General features: G+C 41.7%; 1 protein-coding gene across 1 annotated transcript in view; it reads right to left on the reverse strand.

Annotated features, from left to right (window-relative positions):
• Window positions 1–21,377, reverse strand: part of Fbn1 (fibrillin 1) — a 209,270-nt gene that overhangs the window by 92,159 nt on the left and 95,734 nt on the right. The window contains exons 6-11 of the mRNA XM_031371746.1: window positions 17,189–17,386; window positions 13,900–14,025; window positions 8,712–8,837; window positions 5,636–5,794; window positions 910–1,095; window positions 175–315 (exon numbers count right to left, since the gene is read on the reverse strand). Coding sequence (XP_031227606.1) covers window positions 175–315; window positions 910–1,095; window positions 5,636–5,794; window positions 8,712–8,837; window positions 13,900–14,025; window positions 17,189–17,386 — 936 coding nt within the window. The remainder of the gene's footprint in view (window positions 1–174; window positions 316–909; window positions 1,096–5,635; window positions 5,795–8,711; window positions 8,838–13,899; window positions 14,026–17,188; window positions 17,387–21,377) is intronic.

The raw sequence follows: 21,377 nt of genomic DNA on the forward strand, positions 1-21,377 counted from the left end.
GAGGATCTGAATGTAGATCTCTCCACTACTGTCCAGCACCATGTCTGCCTGCCTGTCATCATGATCTCCCCCATGATGATAATGAGCTAAACCACTTGCAGTGGTCATGGTGCCTCTTCACAGCGATAGAACGCTAAGAAATCTCCCTCGGTGTCAATCAAGTGAGTTACATACCGATGCACTCGCCACGGATATCCAGCTGGAAGCCTTTGTTGCACTCACACCGGTAGCTACCAGGAGTTGGAATGCAGCGCCCATTTTGACAGAGATAGCGGACCAGTTGACAATAGTCAGTAACGTTAAAAGGCAGCACCTCTAGAAGAATAGCATTGAACCCCATCAAAATTATTCACATCCCTGACATCAGCTCTTAATTTGTCAATAGTGAACAAGATACCAAGACCTAAAGGAGGCACCGCCAAGGGCGAGCCTTCAGAGCACACTACACTTGCCATGGGGTGGGTGGGTGAAGGTCCCATGGCCCAGATGCTTCTCTGGCTGCCGCTCCTCGCCCCACCCATCTCCTTATGCTCAAGCTTCCAGTTTAGAGAAATAACTAGGGCAGCAAGGTGTTGGCAGTTAACTAACTACTTTGTACACTAAATGATTTAAGGTTTAGTATCATGTATCTTCTGCTATTAATTCATTCTCTGAATGTGATTTTTATTTTGTCCATACCTCTCCCACATTTGAATGAGGATATCAATAACAAAGGGACACTCATCTCTGGAACATACCAGGCTTCCATTCTTATTTATAAAATAGGAAAACTAAGAAACTTGTAAAAACTATGCAAAATTTTTCATCTAACAGTTAGCAAAAATATATTTAAAGGCGAAAGTGGCATAAGCCAAAAAATATGACTTATTAATGCAAGAGAAAGTAAGTAGATGGCTTTTGAATTCTTACGTGGTGGCTCCCGAGATGAAGATGGATACGGATATTCAGGCTGTGGCCGAGGGCCAGGTATCACAGGCCCAGGAGGAAATCCAGGAGGAATGGGCTGAATCGGAGGAAGGGGGCCGAGGGGTGGGGGAGGATAGTCTGGTCTCCCGGGAATTACCAGAGGGACAGAGCACAGCTTGTTGAAATCCTCTGGAGGAATACAATACAACAGGACACAATCAGTAGAGCCATAGCTGCCAGGAGCCGGAAAAGACATGCCTTAACAAAATCACAGTGCACTGGCCAATTGGAATAAACAGTTCCACTCATATTTTTAATATGTACACAATAACCACACTGAGACAATAATTACAAATTTAAGCAAAAAAAAAAAAAAAATTAATGTCTCCAGAGCAGGTACCATGTGTTCCTTCCAAAATCTAGAAAGACATTTGTTTACACCTTGAAACCCAACAGGAAAAATGCTAGGTGTCGCTTTCTCCATCAGCCCTAATGTGGCTGTCTCAGGGATCTAAAACGCTCATCAGAAGGCTTGTGTCCTTATTAGAGAGAAGTACATGACATAGGTAGATGATAGTGCTGTAATGAGACCCATTACACTGGATCTCAATCACTTCAAAACTCGCAGACTCACGAAATAAGGGCTAGCAAGACAACACAAAGAGCGTAGCAGGAGTAGAAGTTCAAAATCACCTTTGAACTTCTCACACTGAGTATAAGGCCACCCCATGCTGCTTACATGAGGGCCCACTGTTGTTCATTTTTGGTTTTTGTTGTTGTTTTATTTTGTTTTTGTAAGGCTGTGGTTTATTTTATGTGCATGGGGAAGCCACTGTAGTCTCCAACAGGGTAGTGTGTGATCACATGAATCTTTTCAGATCACTCTTGTTGGTATATAAATACTATAGGGAAGAAAGGCTTGGCCAAGGACAAGATACTGATGAACACACAAGACAGACAGACAGACAGAGAGAGAGAGAGAGAGAGAGAGAGAGACAGAGAGAGAGAGAGAGAGAGAGAGAGAGAGATCTGACAGAATGCACAAATTGTTCCAGCATAACTTACTGGGAATGGTAGTGTTTGGTGATGGGAACAATGTTAGAGCCCCAGAACTAAGAAATGAGGAGTAACTACTAGTGTTTTGGCTGTTCAGATAGGTAAATGCTGCTGCCCTTTACTGTCAGAGGAAAACTGTCAGGAGGCTGGTGTGAGGAGAGAAGCCAAATGTTGTGTGGTGATAGCATACAACAATTGGTGAAGAGAGTTTGGAGCCCAGAGATGAAGTCATGCTCTTTCCTGTTTCAGAAGAGAGGTAATATTTAAAGTCATGGGATGGAAGTGTTCTAAGAAATGCAGAAGGTAGGAAGTCCAGAGTAGAGCTCTGAGCATTTCTCTGGTAAACACAACTAGACACATGGAGCAGGAAGGGCAGAGTAATGTGGCTTGTGAATGCTGCACAGTGATTCTGTGAGCTGGGGCACCCTGACTTGGTCATGTATTTCCCTGTGTTTGCCCATTTGGGGGTTGAATACTCATTTCTCTTTTAAACAATATCAGCTCTCTGTAAGACTAAATCTTCAATAGGTTCATGACATCTTTTAGTTTCTAGAACGCTTCTTTGGACAGCATCTAGAGCATCTGTGACAGCCGCAGGTAGTCACAGTCCCCTTCTACAGGCAGACCACAGCAGTTTTCTTCTTTACTTTGGGGCTAGAATGTCAATAACTTTATTCACAGTCACAAAGCGATTCTTATATAGACGAGGGTTTTTTTTTGGTTTTTTTCTTTTCTTTTGTTTTGTTTTGTTTTTTACAGAGTGTCAATCATTGACATAAATTAGGTTAGTGGTTTTCTTTACCTGTGGAATTTTGAACTGCTCTCATAACTCAGCCTCGTGGGACATCCTGCCATTTTACGTTTAACTAAACACACCAAGCTCCACATGCTGTACCATTACTAAGTAGTCCATTTCTGGACATTCTTCAGTCTTGCTTCACACCTATAACTCAGACCCAGTTCAAGCTTCCAGAGAATTCCATTACTATGCTCCATTACTTATCTGGAATTTTGACCCACAAATTCTTGGTATCCCATCGTATTTGGAAGGGATTTTTCCCTTGTCTGTGTTTTCCTGACTCAGGATGCTGAAGTTCCTTTCACTAAACCACAGTGACTCTCCCTACAGAATTAACATCTAGATACTCCACTGTTTCCAGGCCACTTTTCACCGCACTGCTATGACACACTTTAAATCTGGACCATATAGGAGCTGTAATTCTCACTCTCAGCCTAGCCCTGTAAATTACATAAAGAGGATTTCAGTATATGTTGGATTTAATTGAATTTTGACATATTGAAGGAAACATTTTGTTTTCAAGCATGTGTAAGCACCAGGTCAGCCTAGTTTTAAAATTCTTTTCGGATTTGTGAAACAAGTGGGATGGCTTAATAGTATTTCTGCTAATTAGATAAGTATATTACTTTAAGAACACCATTAAATTCACCTTAACCCAATAGGACATGTATCTAACTGGGGCCTTAACTCCTTTGCTACAGATCTTATCTGTGAGCCCCTAAGGATCAGCAGCCAGAGATAATGTTTCTTAATTATCTTCTCTGACTCCATTCAACTCAGAGATGAAACACAGTTTAAGAAAAGAAGAAAAGAAGAAGAAAGACTAAAGGACTTTACACCACCGCTTTGCACAGGTAAGGCCCAGAGCTCAGCAGCACTATCTCAGAAAATAGGAACCAGCAAAGACCAGCCAGCAAGTGAGTTCGCATGACCCATCTGCTTTGCTCTGTGCCTGTGTCCGCTCCCTGCAAAGTCACACACAAGAGCCCATGTCTTCTTGTACTAGGTCTTCCTGCTGGCTCCTACATCTACTGCCTTCCCTCCTCACTCAAGGTCTCGGTACAAGGAATCCAATCAATGATACCGATTCTCAAATTGATGTGTGCATTTAAGAAGCAATTCTTCTGGTACCCAAGTTATTCACCTTGGTAGGAAGTCACACACTTCCAAGCCATGATCTAGGGAATAGTTCTGCAACAAATGAGGAGGAAGGGCTACTTTCTAGAACATAGGACTTGTTGAATCATATGTATGTGTGTATGTATGTATGTATGTATGCATGTATGCACGTACGTATGAATGCATGCATGTAAGTAGGAAGACCAAGAATAATTGCATTACTTCTTCAGTTCACACCTACAATTCTCAGTGATAAGCAGCATCTTATACTGACACCCATCAATGGCTTTATAACCTTGATGAGAACTGCACATCCTCTGATCAGCATCCAAAAGCATTACATCATGTCTGCACTACTCCACCCTGAGTTCCACCACCTCCCTTCAACTCTCCAATTCAAATGTACCATTCAGGAAACAAATTAAACAGAGCTAAAAGGTCGAGTTTTCATTGGAATTTGTGGAGAAAGTCATACTTAATGAGCTGTATGTTCTACCTGAATGCCTCACATGAGCAAGAGTATGCTACACACTAGGGCAGTACATAGAGCATGAGAAATATAAGATTACAGTGAGGGCTAAGACCTCTTCATGAGATCTATTAACTAGTATCAGAGCTGCACATGGACACAGGTAGGCACAATGCAGGGCAGTGTAGACCTTGAGCACAAAGAAGCTACAAACCACTGGGCCATGAGGATGCGACCACACTCGTAGCCGTGGTTGTCTTGGCATCTCCATGGATAAGGCTATGTTTGCACAGATACTTAGCCCTCTAGAGCAGTGGCTCTCAGCCTTCCTAATGGTGCAGCCCTATAATACAGTCCTCATGTGGTGACCCCCCACCCATAAAATTATTTTCATTACTACTTCATAACTGTAATTTTGATACTGTTATGAATTAGGATACAAATATCTGTGTTTTCCAATGGTCTTAGGTGACCCCTGTGAACTGCTCATGAGAACCCTAGAAGGGTCATGACCTACAGGCTGAGAAACACTGCTCTAGCAGATATGTAACCAGCAGGGACAGTGGGAGAAGGGAGTAGAAGGTAAGTCATGAACCATGCAGATATTTTAGGAAAAAAAATAACTGATTTCTTTTAGAAATGTTGAGATTATTCAAGGGAAACACAACCATATAATTTAAATAGAAAATAAAACTCTCAAAACATTAAAAACTAAAAGAACTTGGTTCAGATTTGGGGACTCCGGATACCAAGCCAAATCATAAATATTTCTTTGCAGGAAGAAGTGTCATTTGGACCAGCAAATATCACCTGTGTCCATACTAATGAAAATATCCCAGACATCTTCCTCTACACTCTCTCCAGCAACTGTTAAGTGAGCTATACTTTGGAGAGTGTATATGGCAAATCTCCCATGGGACATGTGGGAGGCCTCACCAACCATTCGGATTGCAGAATGGTCAGCTGTCCGTGGAAACAAAGGAAATATGGCAGCCAATTGGGAAGCTATGAAGGAAAAAAACAGAACTTGGCAGAAGGAAGAGAAAAGTGATGAATGTTAGGGAAAGGGGAGAAGTATTTGGTAGGGCAGCTGGGCTTTATCGTGCTGAGCTGGAAAGAGCCACAGGAGAGCCACCGAGTCTTCACTGAGGAATAAGAGAAAACAGAGACTCCATGCTGCTCCAAGGTAATGAGAGAAATAAGTCACCAGTAGATCTAGAAGCAAGGCATGGGCTTGGAAGGGTTGCATGGGATATGCTATAGATGCTATATAGATGGACTCTTACCAGTTGACCTGATGGGACACATCTCCGGAGCAACAGTCACTCCTGGAGACCAGCACCGGCCAGCATCGCAACAGCACTGCATTTTGGTTATGGACTGCGGCAGCTGGTTAGAGCAGCGCCCGTTTGTCAGAGCCGTGTAGCAGTAACCAGGGCGAACATCTAAGAGAGAAACAACAAAAACATATATAGTCTTTGTGATCATGCTTAGAACAACATTCCTCTGCCTCAAGACCTCCATGACTCACCCTGGGACGATGACAGGCTGAGCCATGCATGCTCTGGAAAGGAAGCTTTGAGCCCTTGAGCCTTCCACAGGCCCAGTATGCAATCAGAAATGCCTTGTCTCACACATTGCCCCCCGCACTTGGGACACTTAGCCAAAACGCCACATTCCATACCCCAAGGTGAGACAAAATGGTTTAAAATGACTAAGACAATCACCAGTGGTGACAGACAATTATTCATAAAGATGCATGTCTATGGGTTGTCTTTGATTTAAATTATGTAATTTGAACTACTTTAGGCAAACATTTACATGAATGCATTTTAAAAACATTAAGCTGTGACATGGGCATTCGTTTTTAGTCTGAAATTGTGCCTCACACTTGAGAGGTTGCATTTGAAGGAAGGAGCCGATTTTCAGCCAGATCTAATGCTTATTAATCAGGTTCCCTTTTGTCCTGAGGCTTTAAGTAATTTTTTCAAAGGGTTAATTATTAATAAATTCCAAAACATCACTGACTGCAAACTCTTAGTCTTATAGGGACCCAACAGTTCTAGATGAGTTCTTTTCTTTTTGGCAGGGAAGTATCTTCTCAAAGCAGTGTGGTGGGGCATGCGCCTATAGATCACTTTTATTGGATTACATCATGTCTGACTGTCATGACAACCGCTTACACACTATGGTACAACTCTCAGCTACCAAAACGAGCTCAGAGCGCAGGGAAGGCTCTCGAGGTGTTCCTGGGAAGAAGAGACCATAGCAAGGGGCAAACACCTATTTCTATCAACACACGTGGCTCACCAAGGAAAACAGATCTCCATGCAGTCATGTATACAATCAAGTTGAGAAAATATGAAATATGCTTCTCACTTAATGTAAGATATGCAAGAATGGATTTTTGTCACGTGAAATTTTTGGCAGTCAAAACCCTATCCCTATGTGGTATAAGTCTGAATATTCAGCGTCAAGCTTTGCCAGAGAGGGTCGTCTGTATATACTTGTCTGAGACATTCTTAAGGACACAAAGCCTTCAATGGTTATGCTGTTGAAAACCTTAAAGGTAAACACATGCATAATTTAGGAACACTTACATTCTTTACTTTAAGCAAAGAATGATAAGACAAACGTAGACAAACATAGACAAGCTGTAGACAGAGACGAAGAGCCAGCACCACAGGCAGAAGACAATTCCTTAATGGTGCTTATGGCCACCAGCAAGAACAGATGCCATTCCCGGGAAACACTAATTCTCGTTCAGGTGCCTCTGGGCAGACATCTCAGCAAGAACAGGTCGTATTTCAGCTAGATCTAGGAAGACTAGCTACACAGACTAGCTACAAGCCTGTTCTGGGAGCCCACAGTGGGACACCTCTCTCTCTCTGAACATGACGGAGAAATGGAAGTTCTACATTCTAACTTGAAAGGTTTCAAAGCTACTAATGTTTATATACTATGTTATTAAATACTTTGGGCATGGAACCCAAAGGCTATTAAGAATGGGCAGAGAACCCCAAGCATGATTTGTATCCCAGCTGGGCAGTCAAAACCCAGTTGTAAACACTGGATCAAATTATGAAATGTGTACATGTAATTTGCAGATGGATGGTCTCTCCTTCAGAGCAAGGCTGGGACCTACAGCTGGCAATGGCAAACTTTTAACAGGCCAATGACCACTCTTTTGCACTAAATTAACTGATACCATGTGGTTACAGATCTGAATGCTAGCATGTTAAAGCTGTGCGTCAGAGGCTCGTGATCCTTATGGTAAAATGGGGACTGTCAGGACTGAAGAAACAGGCTACCATCAGGTTATTGGCAGGCCTTGATTTACAAAAGACATCAGCAGAGGACTTGAGTTTGGCTCCTAGCACCTGTATTAGAAGGCTCACAACTTCCTGTTAACTCCAGCTTCAGGGAATCCAACACCCTCTTTTGTACCTGTGCTCACAAGTGCACAAAGTCACATATACATATAATTAAAAATAGCAAATTAGTTTTCAAAAGAATAAATTACACCTTCATTTAATTTTCTGTCTTTAGAGCAGACCTGTCATATGTGGAGTAGAGGGTGTGCACGTGTGTGTATGTGTGTGTGTGCATCTGTGTGTGTGCATGTGTATGTGTACAAGTGCGTGTGTACATATGTGTGTGCTTGTGAGTATGTGTATGTGCATGTGGGGGTGTGTGCATGTGGGAAGTGTGCATATGTATGCATGTGTCCATGTGTATGTGCAAGTGTGTGTGCATAAAAGTGTGTGTGTGCATGTGTACAAGTTTGTGTGTATGTGCATGCATGTGTGTGTGCATGTGGTGTGTGTGTGTGTATATGTATGTGTGTGTGTGTGTGTGTGTGTGTGTGTGTGTATTGTCTTACCTGGAGTGTGTATATATGCAGGTACTGACATCCTGCAGTTTATGTGGAATTTGGACACAGGTTTCACTCGTTTCCATGTCCTGGTGAAAAGTACCTGAGATGCTTCAGCAAGAATGTTACTTAATCAAATCACTATGTTAGGAAGGGAAGTCTGACAATGCAGATTGTATGGAAGCCAGACCCAGTAAAGACTATTGCAAAAATCTCAGACCTGGATCAACATAGATTCTGGAAAAAGGCTAAAGGTAGCCATGGAGAGATAGCATGGCTAGACAAAGCATGACCACACCTTAACTCCCAGACTGAGGGCATCCCCAAATCCATGAATGAGGACACAAGAACCTCTGCTAGGTAACAGGCTCTCTACTCTTGAGTGCATTTCCAGAAATATCTGGTCCCCTTAACAAACTTACTCAGAGAGATGTTCATTATCATCTATGTTTAAAAAAACTGCGCCTGCCATCTGTAATCAGACCCACCTACACATCTGGTGCCATCAGGAGAGGTGTAAAAACCCGGTGGACATTTGCAGAAGTAACTGCTGACAGTGTTTGTACATTCCCCGCCATCGCAGACTCCAGGAATAGTGCTGCACTCGTCAATATCTGCAATAGAAAGAGGAGTTCTCATCATCTGGGGGCCACAACATGAGATTTCATGGTTACAAGGATTCGGACGGAGTGCTTCTGAAGTCAAGCCCCCAGAAGCAGCTGTCTGCACCAAATAACAGCTGTCCAGAGAAGAGCCTATTTAAACAGATGTTCCCGAGGGATTTACCAAATTCAAGAGAGGGAGCCAAATAAACTCACCTTCCTAGAACCAAAACTAGCAGATTAATAGCCTGCTAATGTTCCAAATGCATTTGTCTTGAAAACTTGCTCTCTCTTTCTCTGCATATTTTGTACTATACTAAACTCCACTAATTATTCTATATGCTCCATCATCTTCTGTACTTGTTTTAATCAAATTGCCCACAAGGCAGATACTGTACTCCCTCAGAGAAGACCTCGTGGCCTGAGCACTGCTTGGGAGTTCTGACCTGTGTGACCAGACTAGGGGTAGGAAGTTCCAGCCTGGTTTTGCAAAGGCACATCCGAATAACCACAGCAGTGCTCCTGGGTTGGAAGAATGTGCACTTGGTCAGTGAACTCCTGAAAGGACTGCCTGCTCCTGCTGTTGGAGATGCAGTCAACAGACTGCCTTTCACTTCTGGTCCTGTGAGGGATTATGGAGCTGCACACAACTGCCTTGCTTGAGGTCACCTTCTGCCCAGGTACCCCATATCTAATAGAAAGTCATGAAAGATGGACATCTCTAACGGTGACTTGACTCTGCACCCCCTACGTCACACTGCCCTCTGTGGTCAATGGATGAGGTCATGCAGTCTCTCCTCATACTCCATCCATTGCTCCCTCTCTTTCTCACACACTGACCCTAAAGAAATGCCTTAGTGAATCTCTTAGATGCCATGGAAGCCAAGGAGATCATCTGCTAGGGCTTATTAAGGTAAAAGAGGATGAGACAAATTGTCACATGGGAGGTTTGAATTCCCTAATATCCCCTCCTCAGCGATCTGCTCTCATCAGTAGACAATGGTGGAAGTGCCTTGTGGAGAGCTATGTAATAGGGTTCCAACCAGAGACACAGGCTAGACCTCTTTCTCCTAGTTCATCATCTTACAGGCCTGCTGGGTGCAGTGGAACATATGTGTATGTGTGTATACATATATGTAATATACATATTGTATAATATTATATATATCTCATATACACACATACGGTATATCATATACATATGTATAGTATATACTGTAATCCCTCAGAGGATTACATAATATAATGTATGCATATATAAGTATGACATTATTGTGGTAAAGAGAAGTCCCAAGCACTCTAACTCACATATCAGGGAGTACATGGATGTAGGGACCACATGGTAAAAATTACTTTGCCTTGTGCTCTGCTCTTAAGACTGCTGGAGCCCAGGCTGATGATAATCTAAATCCCCAACCATTAAAAGTTAATTGTTAATTCAAGTGAGTTCTTCCAGATATAAAACATAATCCCTTAACTACATATTTTTAATTTCTTAATTTCCTCCCACAGTAAACTTGTTTTACAGAAGGGGTGGACGCTTCTGCTCCTTCAGTACAGGAGCTCTGCAGTCCTCAGGAAAACCAGCAAAGAGGGGCCCATGAGCTCAGGTCATCCTCTTTCTCAAATCATGGCTGAAACTTCCACCTTTGTCTTTCAAAATGTTTAAAATCTAATATTGAATTGCTTTGGCTTGTTAATTTAGAACATTTTAACTGTTCTAAACTGTATGTATTTATTAAACCATAGTTAATATGTTTTATTGAGATTTTAGTAAAAGAAAGGGAGGATTCTGAAGAGGAAGCTCGAATGAAAAGCACTTTAGTAAAGCAGCCAGCAATGGAGGAGTGGCGGGTGTCATCTCAGGAATTTACTAATGCTCACTGGACGGAAGTGGCTTTTTTGTTTCTGAGATAATATAAGAACTACATAGTTTCTTCCTTTTGAAGTCAGGGGAAAACACACTTTAAAAGCCAGCTACAGTGCTGGTGACACGCCGGTGACATGGCTCAGCAGGAAATGGCTCTTGTTGCCAAGCCTGACCACCTGAGGTTGATCCCTAGGACCCACATAGTGGAAAAGAAAGAGCCTATCCCTGCAGGCTATCCTCAGACCTGCACAGGGGTGTCCTGGGTGCAGGACACATACAGGCACACAAACCTTTCCTCTTTTTGAGTTGATTACCCCAGGTATTTTGTCATAGTATTGAAAAGCTCACATGGCTTACACAAAGTGGGCTCACAGTGAGGGCACTATTATGCCAGACCCTCTTTCTCAGCTCCTTATAGGGTTTTTGGGTTTTGGGTTTTTTTTTTTTGTCCTTTTTGCAGTTGTGTGCTCACTCTGCCAGCATCCCTCCCTTTACCACAAATGGTGCCATTCTCCTGGTGTGCTGCCCTGATTGGGATACAATAAAGGAACTGAAGGAGGGAATCCAACCTGCAGAGGGTTCTGGGAAGACTTTCTGATGACATTTCTACCAGGGCAAGACAGGCAAAAATTATTCCAACCAGTCCCAGGCAGAGCACATATAATAGTAACAAGAAAATATCCTATCTGATGTTAATTTGCATAGAAAAATAGAGACAGGAGAAACCACCACCTAAATTTAATATAACTGTAGACAGCAGAGGAAAGGTGAGGTCTCGCCAAAGAAGCCTGTTCTCTGTCTTGCTATAGATTCCAAAGTGCAGTTGAGAATTTGTTTTTATTGTCAAAAATATTAATTCTCAGGTTGAGCTTTTGATTTATTAGATATATCACAAATTAGGTTTCTTAGGATTAATAAAAAAATTGAGTTCCCTATTTTTTTTCAGTGTGAACATTATATCCGCATCTTCTGTGTGATGCACACCCATGACTGTTTCAGTGTGGACATTGTATCCGCGCCTTCTGTGTGATGCACACCCATGACTGTTTCAGTATGGACATTGTATCCGCACCTTCTGTGTGATGCACACCCATGACTGTTTCTGACTGTTAGCTATTCGAATCAAGCAAAAAGCAAAAGGCAGAAAATCAATCTTTGTTCAGGCAGGAAGTTACTCTGATTCTAAAAGACAAAACACAGGCTAGACAGGCCATATGGTCTCCATTGCCCTAAGTCTTGAAGCTGACTATATCTTTTGTTGCTCAATATAGTAAGCTGGGAAAAACCTGAAAATGTGACACACAGACTGTTGTTGATGTGGATTCTGCATGCAAGGAACCTCATTACATTGACACAAAAGATACCACTGATAATGGCTGAATATCCATACCAGAATATTGTTAAATAGTTCTAAGCATTAGGAATTGGAATAAAGACTGGGCATAGGGGCCTTGTCTTTAGTCTTAGGACTCCAAAGATAGAGGCAGGCAGAACTCTGTCATTAGAGGCCAGCCTGGTCTATATAGCAAGTTTCAAGCCAGTCAGGACTATATAGAGAGTAGAGAGACAACCTGGTCTATATAGCATGTTTCAAACTAGCCAGGACTACACAGAAAGCAGAGAAAGAGAGAGAGAGGGAGAAAGAGAGAGAGAGACAGAGAGAGAGAGAGAGAGAGAGAGAGAGAGAGAGAGAGAGAGAGAGAGAGAGAGGTGTCAATACAATACAGTCAGTTAGTACCAGCATAGGAAAGTCAAAATGAAGCCCGTGCAGCTGCCTAATGGCCTCACTCAACATCCTCGAGACACTCCCATCATTTACAATGTGGAAAAGCAGACAGACCTCTACTCCTGTCAGTACTAACACTCTCTACTTCATCCTTATGTCTACAGTGTCTAAGATCCGTCCCCCTGGAGAAAACCAGTCTTTAAAACATGAGATGTTTTTATGAAGTCCAGCTTCAGAAAGGAACTAAAACTGTCTCACGGTTCTACAGTTGAAATAACTGATATTTATATATATTATGTATCATATATTTTATATATTATATAGATTTCACATATTATATTATGATGATATTTTATGTAGCATTTATATATGATATATCATATATATCTATATATGATACAAATAAAAATATGTTCTCGATTGCAACAGCAATTATAAATTATGCCAATTAATAATTTTAAAAACCACTGAAACCCACAAAGGCAATTCTATGACAACTATGTTATTCCATTCTGGGCAAGTCATACTAAATGTCTGACCATAGCTTATTGATAGTACTTCCCATCGGAAGCTATCTTCTGTTGCTTTGATAGACTGGGAATTCACGGAGGTTCAGAACCCAAGGACAGATGTGCTCAACAAAAACCACAGACTTCTAACTGAAACCTCAGTCCACAGCTGGAGGATGGATGACAACAAAGGAATGGCCTTGCCTGAGCTTGACACAAGATGGGTTTTTGATTGTTGCTCCAGGGCTGTCAGAACACATTTGATGTACTCCATGAACTCAGCAAGGAGAACTGAGTGCTGTCTATGTATTTCTAGGATGCTTGCATCTCCAAAACAAGTCACTGCCCTGGAAGCCAGCCCACTTCTGCATAGAACAGCAGTGCTAGCTGTAAACATGTTCCCTGTGTATACATTTAGAGGCCTACCCTACAAGCTAAACACAAATAGAAAAATCACATCAGGTTGCTTTTCTGCTTGGCTTTTCATTCAGTAGACATAATTCAAGGCCAAGAAAAGAAAATCCTAAGCTCTAACTAAGAGCACAACTATTTACATTATTAAGACACACACACTCTCAAAATTCTAACATTTTAACTAGAAAATATCAGTGGTATAATTTTGAATGGTATCTAATAATCAACTTTAAAGTCGTGCCTCCAAAACTATACAAAACACACCATCTTAAATATTTTAAACCAAATATCAGCTGAAAATATTTCATGTTTTACTATTTAATTTGACTCAGATGGGCCTCTTATTTTGTGTCTATAAAAGTAGAACAAGCTGCAGAGGCTTTTCTGGTTCCATGGACCAAAGATGCATAATTTCTGTCAGGCTGTCATATTTCCAGTCTCCCGGGAATGACAAGCCCAGAAGGTCTAGGATTTAATCTGCAAACAAGCTTGCAGCCGATGCCACCCTGTCTGCCCTCCGCATTCCCTTGAACTGCAAAACATGAGGTTGCTTACCTTCACATTTTTGTGACACTTCATTAAATTTGTGTCCAGCAGGGCATTTGCACTCAAAAGATCCAACGGTGTTAATGCAATTTCCTCCTTGACACAGCCCCGGGATGGCCTGACATTCATCCACATCTGTCAGATTTGGGAAGAGAGAAAGATTCGTTGCAGAAGAAAACATAATAGTGTATCTACAGTTATATTACCATGTTTATGTTAAAGGCATCCACCACAGCTTTTAGAATGTGTCAGCAACTGTTATAATACATTATGGAAGAAACTAAGCTGTTAACGAAGCTTAGTCAAAAATGCTCAACAATGGGGAGTCCTGTCTTCCCATAGGCAGAGGAGACCATTCTACTAAATCCAAGGCTTCATCATACACAGCCAGGTGGAACCTTCAGTGATTAACATGACCATTTTTACTGTGTCATTTTCACCTTCAGACTGGCAATAATAATCAAACGTATCTAAGACATCCTTCGAAGGCAAAATGTGATGCCTGTCTATAATAAAGCCACCTTGAAGTGTTACAGTGAATGACAAAGGTAACACAAAATTTATTCAAGGTTGCTGAGATTGCCATGTGACAGCTAGTGTCTTCGTATGTATTTCCTTTCTGTCCTCTGGAAAATTGTCTTGTGCAGGAAAAGTTCATCAGGGCCAGAAATGAGAGTTGTGCTGGAGAATGTGGGAGCTCAGTTGTAGACCCACCCACAAGAACTCGTACCAGAGAGGACCTTTGAAAGCTTGGACCATGCCCCTCCCCATCACTGCTAAGTCAGAGAAAGCGCATGACTGTCCACTACTCTACTCCTACCTCCTCTCCCCTTCCTCTTTTCCCTTCATTCCCCAGGTTTCCTCAGATACACCACAGATATGCCTGCCTTTGAGTGTTGCAATTGCGGACCCTACTTCTGGGGTATTCTCCCTGTTAGACCCACATGGTTCATTCTGACTCACCTTTCATTCTCTACTCCAATGCCACTTTGCTCCGGCTACTGTGATAGCAACATCCAGCCCCAGATTCTCACCACCAACCATCCTAATAATGAATTTGTTTTATTCTTCAACAATATGGGCTTCCCCACAGCAGACTCAATCCACCTTGCTCAATGCCCTATCTAAGAACCTAGAGACCTGCCTCTGGTTCTATATATAGTCCCAAATTAACCTTTCCAACAGAAAATCCATGGTGTGGGCTGCCTGGATTCCATTGTGAAGACAATGTATACAAGTATATTCTCTCAGTTTCTTCATTTGTAAAATCTTGATTCAATAAAGATCCCCAATGGGAATTAAGTTTCTTTGTCTTAGACTATTTTGTAGACATCTGTGAGCACAGTACCCTCTCTAGGTCCTGATGGTATGAGAAGCAACAGAGCAAGTGACATTTCCAGGTTCTTACCTTATGCTGTTGGGAAAAGTCACCCCACAATTAAAGGAGAACCAGAGGAGAAATATTTGTTTGGGAATAGAAGTGTCACTCTTTTAATGGAATGTCCTGACCCACAAATGGCTATATTGAATATACAATTATGATTATATTCTACAGCCAGTTTCATTTTTGTTTAGATCAGGATTTTCTGAATATTTATTAAACATGACTTGAAATTACAATTATATTGTCAGAGAGACAACTCTAGATAATCTAGTCTAGAGAGTTGATCATGAGGTTTAGCCAATAGGAAATGTATATGAAGGCAGTTTCCAATTGGCCATGAGCTCCCAGACTATGCCTATACATCTGCATCTAACAACACATTTGCCCACAGCCTGCATCTGGCCCAAGGACTACTAACATCAGTGAGAAGACACCCCGGCCACATATAACACGTTGAGAATCTCTTCCAGCAAAAGAAGAAATTCTTTTTGCAAGTGACCATATAAGCTGATATTTTGAAGCCATGGGGTTTTGCCAAACAAATGTTTAGTCTTCCCTAGGTGTTGATGAGCAGTCACGAAGGGACAGGAAGCAAATCTGGGGAAAATCCAGACTGTAGGAGATGACGAGCAAGCTGAGGAGAGTCTGCCTTCCCGCTCGTCTCCTTCCCTTTCTCCTTCTCCGGCTGGTTCTCAAACCTCTGACCAGAAGCTCACTGAGAGGAAGCTGGGAAGTGGAGATCTACCTCCCCAGTCCCTGTCAACAACTCGCGGCTATTAGCAACTTCAGAGCACAATGACCACCAAATTCCTCAAAACTCAAGGAGACTTTCTAAAATGACCAACAAATTCCTCAAAACTCAAAGAGACTTTCTAAGAAGAAGGAAAAAAAAAAAAAGACATCAAAGGAGACCCCTGCTCCGATCAGTCCTTCTCGATTCCAGGATTTAAAGCAGCATCTTCTGGCTGCTGCTCACTTTTAGAGGGGCGCATCCAAGGGCATGCAGAGGAGTCGTGTCTGGAAGCCAGGCACAATCAACTGAGTGAGGCCCACCGCACACACAGATGAGAGCAGCTCAAATCCTGCTTTCCTGAATCCTGACCTTCAGAAGGAACAGAAGGAACCGAGCCAAACTACTACCTAGTTGCCTCAGAAAAAGCATATTTTGTGAATTTTATGAAAATACTGCAGTTGTCTAAAAAAAGCACCGCAGACGTCTGTCTAAAGGAAGCAGAGACAGCCTGGGAGTTTTCAGGCCCATCAGTTTAGAGTGGAGTGGCCTCTGTTCACTTCCTCCTCTCTCCTGCCAGACATCCAGACAATGGAAGAATTTACACAGCTGGGGGAGCAGAGGCAAGGCCAAAACCAAGAATTCTAGGGGAGGGCAGAAGAGTGCCAAGACAACATCTGGGGGCATTTAGACAGTGAAACCAATTCTAAGTTATTTCTGACTTGTTCACAGCAAGCAAGCAAGCAAACAAACAAACAAACAAACCAAAATGTAGCATGTCAAATGTCCAGAGGAGTAATTTTCTTTGGGGTCAGTTAAGTGCAACCTGGAGCCCAGGCCTCTAAGAGTTTCAAATGAAGAGAAAGCAACAACTACTACCTTGTTCGCTGTGTTTCTACAAGGCAGCACCATTAGGTACAGCGTCGCCCCCACACAGTTGCTACTCCTGAGCCAGACGCACATGGAACCACTCCTGGGCTAGAGGGCCTGCTGGCAAGACAGACTTCGCAAACCTTCCTGCCTCCAAGAATCAGGCTACTGAGGCTTCGCCTGTACCCCGAGGCAAGGGATGGAAGTTCTCAGCAGCTGCGCTGTCCCCTCAGGAGGGGACTCGGGCATTTTCAGCAGCTGGGGCGAGGCCCTCCATTGAACAGGACTGTTCCTTGTTATTCCTGTTGCCTTACCTTGACAAGCTCCAGTGCGGATGTTGGGAATGAAGCCGCGACGGCAGGGGTGAGGCTGGGCAGGACACATCTCACAGGGGTGGCCCCAGGCTCGGCCCACTGTGGCACAGCAGAGTGTTTTGGTGCAGACGATCCCACTGAGCTGTCCCTGGCACATCTGGTTGCTTACCACAGCAAAACATGGGCCTGTTCTGTAATCTGAAAGTAAAGAATAAGAGACTCATCAAAGTCCGGAAGAGACAGGACCAGCTCACAGAGAGGCAGCTGTGCCCCATCCTTCTCGCCAATAAGCTCAGACAAGAACTTCTGGCAGCTCCCATATCATTGGCTCTGTGTAAAGTCTGAACGGACCTTTCTACCCCTAACTCCCATTTTTCTCACCTATAAAGGAGGGGAAAACATTGGTTCCTGTTCACTTCGAAGATGCCCTTGTTAGGATAAGATGAATTTAGGGAAATTCTTTATAACCCTGAATGCTGAGGGAAATACAGCATGCTGGCATTACTATCTAATCAGTTGATCTAGAAAACACCTAGGTATCTATATTGCACCAGCCCTTTCATGTACCATAGTATTTCAGTGGAGTGAAATTCATGTGTCAAAGAAACATATAAACTCCGTGGTCATTGATACTGTCCATAATTGCTAAGAATGGAAGCAACCCATGTGTCTGTCAGCTAATGAATGAACTGTGGTAGATACACGTTCCATTCAGTATTATTCATTTATGAAAAGGATAGAATCCTGCCATTTGAAAACAGCAGGGTCTTTGGTTAATGGTAAATTAATTAGGGAAGCACAGAGAGGCAAGTACCGCAGCCTCTCTGGGGTGGGGTTTTCAAAGTTACCATCCGGAAGTCAGGAGTAGTACAGTGGGTCCCAAAGGCAAATAGGGCAGAGGAAGGACTGGGGAGAGGTCATCACTAAGTCCCAGTTAGTCAGCTCGTCAGCACAATGGTTAACTGCAGACAGCAGTAATGGAAGGTGCATTTCAAGAGCTAGAGCTGAAAGCTCTGTCAAGGAGAAATGCTCAATGAAGTGGACATGTTTAGACTGATTTAATATTTGATTCATCTCTCTCTCTCTCTGTGTGTGTATGTGTATGTAAGGGGGCACTCTCATGTCATGTCATGTATGTAGAGGTCAGAGAAATCGTAGGCATGTCTTCTACCATGTCCATCCCTGGGGTCACACATAGGTCATCAGACTTGGCATCAGGTACCTTTATGACCAAGATGCCCACATTCCCCAGTCTAAACAGGTATAACACTTTACCATGGGTACACATTTTACTCTACTGGCTTTTAATTTTTTTAAATTAAAAATTTTTCAAAATAATTTTGCCTATAGTTGAATTCTAGGTATACTTTGACACTCTATATAGTGTGCTGGGTTGTTTCAAAGCTTGCCATCTTCCATAGGTTCTAAGTTTTAAAAAGGATTAAAAATTTAACAATTATCTACTGACTAAAATCTCAGCCTTCATTTTGTTCTCCCAAAAAAGAAGTCACAGAACTCTGAGGTTGAATGCCACAAAACCACTCATAAACAATAACTATGGGGAAAAAGTGGGATACCGAAGTCATCATTACAAACATGGCCCCATGAACATTTAATAAATACTTCTCTGTTTAATTATCATTTTAAACATTAGCATAGAAAGTACTGGGTTTCATAGCAGGATTTCCATACATATATATGTTGTATTTCCCCTTTATTCCATTACCATTTCTATTTTTGTTCATATATAAGTATATGAAATATACATATATTTTAAGATACATATATGCATTATCTTGAAAAATCTACATTCTACATCTGAGAGAAACCATGTAATAGTTGTCTTAGTTGAGGTTATTTTGCTGTCATAATATCTCCAGCTCCATCCATTTTCCTGAAAATGACATAATTTTGTTCTTATGGCTCAATGAAACTTTATTGTTCATATATGTTGCATTTCTTGATTCACAAGCTGACTCTGTAACAGTCTGTTGTGGTGCTACAACAAGCACGATGTGCAAGTGTCTCTTAGTGTGCTCATTTAGACTTTTTGGGATATATTCCCAGGAGTGGTACAGCTGAATGCTCTATGTTGAGTTTGATGAGGCACCATCACAACCATTTCCATGGTAACTGTATTCACTGACATTCCCACCAGCAGTGAAAACCATGTTGCTTCCTTCCCCATCCTCACCAGTTATTTGTGGTTTTCTGTTTTCTATTCTGACTGGGGTGAGATGGAATATCAGCATTGTAGTTTAGAACTGCTTTTTGCTGGTGGCTAAAGAATATGTAACCTTTTTTCATGTGCTTGTTTACACTTCTTTTGAAAGCTGTCTAACCAGTTAATTTGCCTCTTTATCAATTGCATGACTTGGCACTTTTGATGTTTAATTCCTTTAATTCTTTATATATTATAGATATCAATTCCCTACAGGCTATCTCTTGACTCCACTAATTTTTTTCTTTTATTATTTAATATTTTATCATGCACTTTTTATTCAAGATGAAGAAAGTAGAAAATCAGGAAAAGGCAAGGCGACATAAATAAATCTAACTGTATACAAACTATTATATATGATTACATTATACATAATCTACCATGTGTGTGTTACTTAAACCACAACATAATGACAATATGATTATAATCTTGTTTGCAAGGTAGAATGTTGGTTCTCTTTCAGCACGTTACCCAAAATATTTCCCCCAAGTAATTAAATACCAAAATATGAGTTTTAATGCTGTATAGTTTTCATCAAGCTATGATGTAATTTATTCAACCATGTTTTTTACCATGTATCATTGAAATCACTTCCAATTCTTCATTATTGTACGTAGTGTTCAATATGTTTAGCTCATGCAACAACCATCAAGATTTGTCTCACTTTATGTATCTCTATGCACCAAGGCCAGAGTTATACAACATTCCTATGTGGTGTAACAGGCAGAATATAGTCTTGTCTCTTCCTTCCTGATAATTTACTAAGGCAAGTATAAATGCTTTGACCAAACGGATTTGTATTAACATGCCATTCTCAATATTTTTTTGAAAAACATAACAGAATGTGGATTTTAACCAATGAGCCTCCCTTTATCATTGCCTAGATCGGTTTTCATTTTAATAATATCCTATGGAGTATCATATGCATGAATGGTGGAAGCTTTAAGAGTAACATGAACATGGTGTTTTGTGGGTAGAAGCAGCAAACACCAGGAATATCACACACTGCCAAGAAAGTCCAATTCGACCATGCATAACACTGGTTCTGGACCTGGAGTGTGAATGCCTGCCTAGAATCTCTTAACACATAAACAAACAAACAAACAAAAAAACCCCCAGAAACTTCACAACTTTTCCAGAGTCAAAATGAAACGTTGAAACACATGGAACAGAGAGAGGACATTTGCTAACTTCCACAATGCCTACTAGGCAACTATAGCCTGCGGGGACTTATCTTTGTTATTATAGTGGATACTTGGCAAATAGCTCGAGTGCACAGACTAGAATCTATAGACTTCACACACGTCTACACTAGAAACTGACAGCCACAGATGAAGTAATTTTGGAATCAGCTTAGAAGAAGTTGTTTGCTTGACAGAGCCTGTTGGCAAGCGTACTTGAGATCCATCCTTTCTGGGAAAATTGGTGATTACAGAGAGGGGAGCATAATCTGGGTGAAATGCAATTGGATATAGAAATCTCTTGAAAGGCAAATGATGTATTAGCAGGGCTTTAAAATGTTATTCTATTTGGCAGCTTGTGTTGTTTGCTCTGTCCTTTAGTAAGTTTTAAAAGTTAACCCTGTTTCTACTCAATGTTCCAGCCACAGAAGAACTTTTAAAAAATTTTGTTATTAGATGTTTTCTTTATTTACAATATCTCCTTTCCCAGGTTCCCCTCCAAAAGAAAAAAAATAATATAAAATAAGAAAAAAATAAAAATAAAAAAACCCAAAACTAAAACAATCCCCTGTTCCCTTCCCCCTCCCTCTGCTCGCCACCCCACCCTCTCCCACTTCCTGGCCTTGGCATTCCCCTACACTGGGGCATAGAACCTTCACAGGGCCAAGGGCCTCTCCTCCCATTGATGACTGACTTTGCAGTCCTCTACTGTACACATACTGCTGGAGCCATGAGTCCCTCCATGTGTACTCTTTGGTTGGAGTTTAGTCCCTGGGAGCTCTGAGGG

The sequence above is a fragment of the Mastomys coucha genome, unplaced genomic scaffold, assembly GCF_008632895.1.
Source record: "Mastomys coucha isolate ucsf_1 unplaced genomic scaffold, UCSF_Mcou_1 pScaffold15, whole genome shotgun sequence".
Lineage (NCBI taxonomy): Eukaryota > Metazoa > Chordata > Mammalia > Rodentia > Muridae > Mastomys > Mastomys coucha.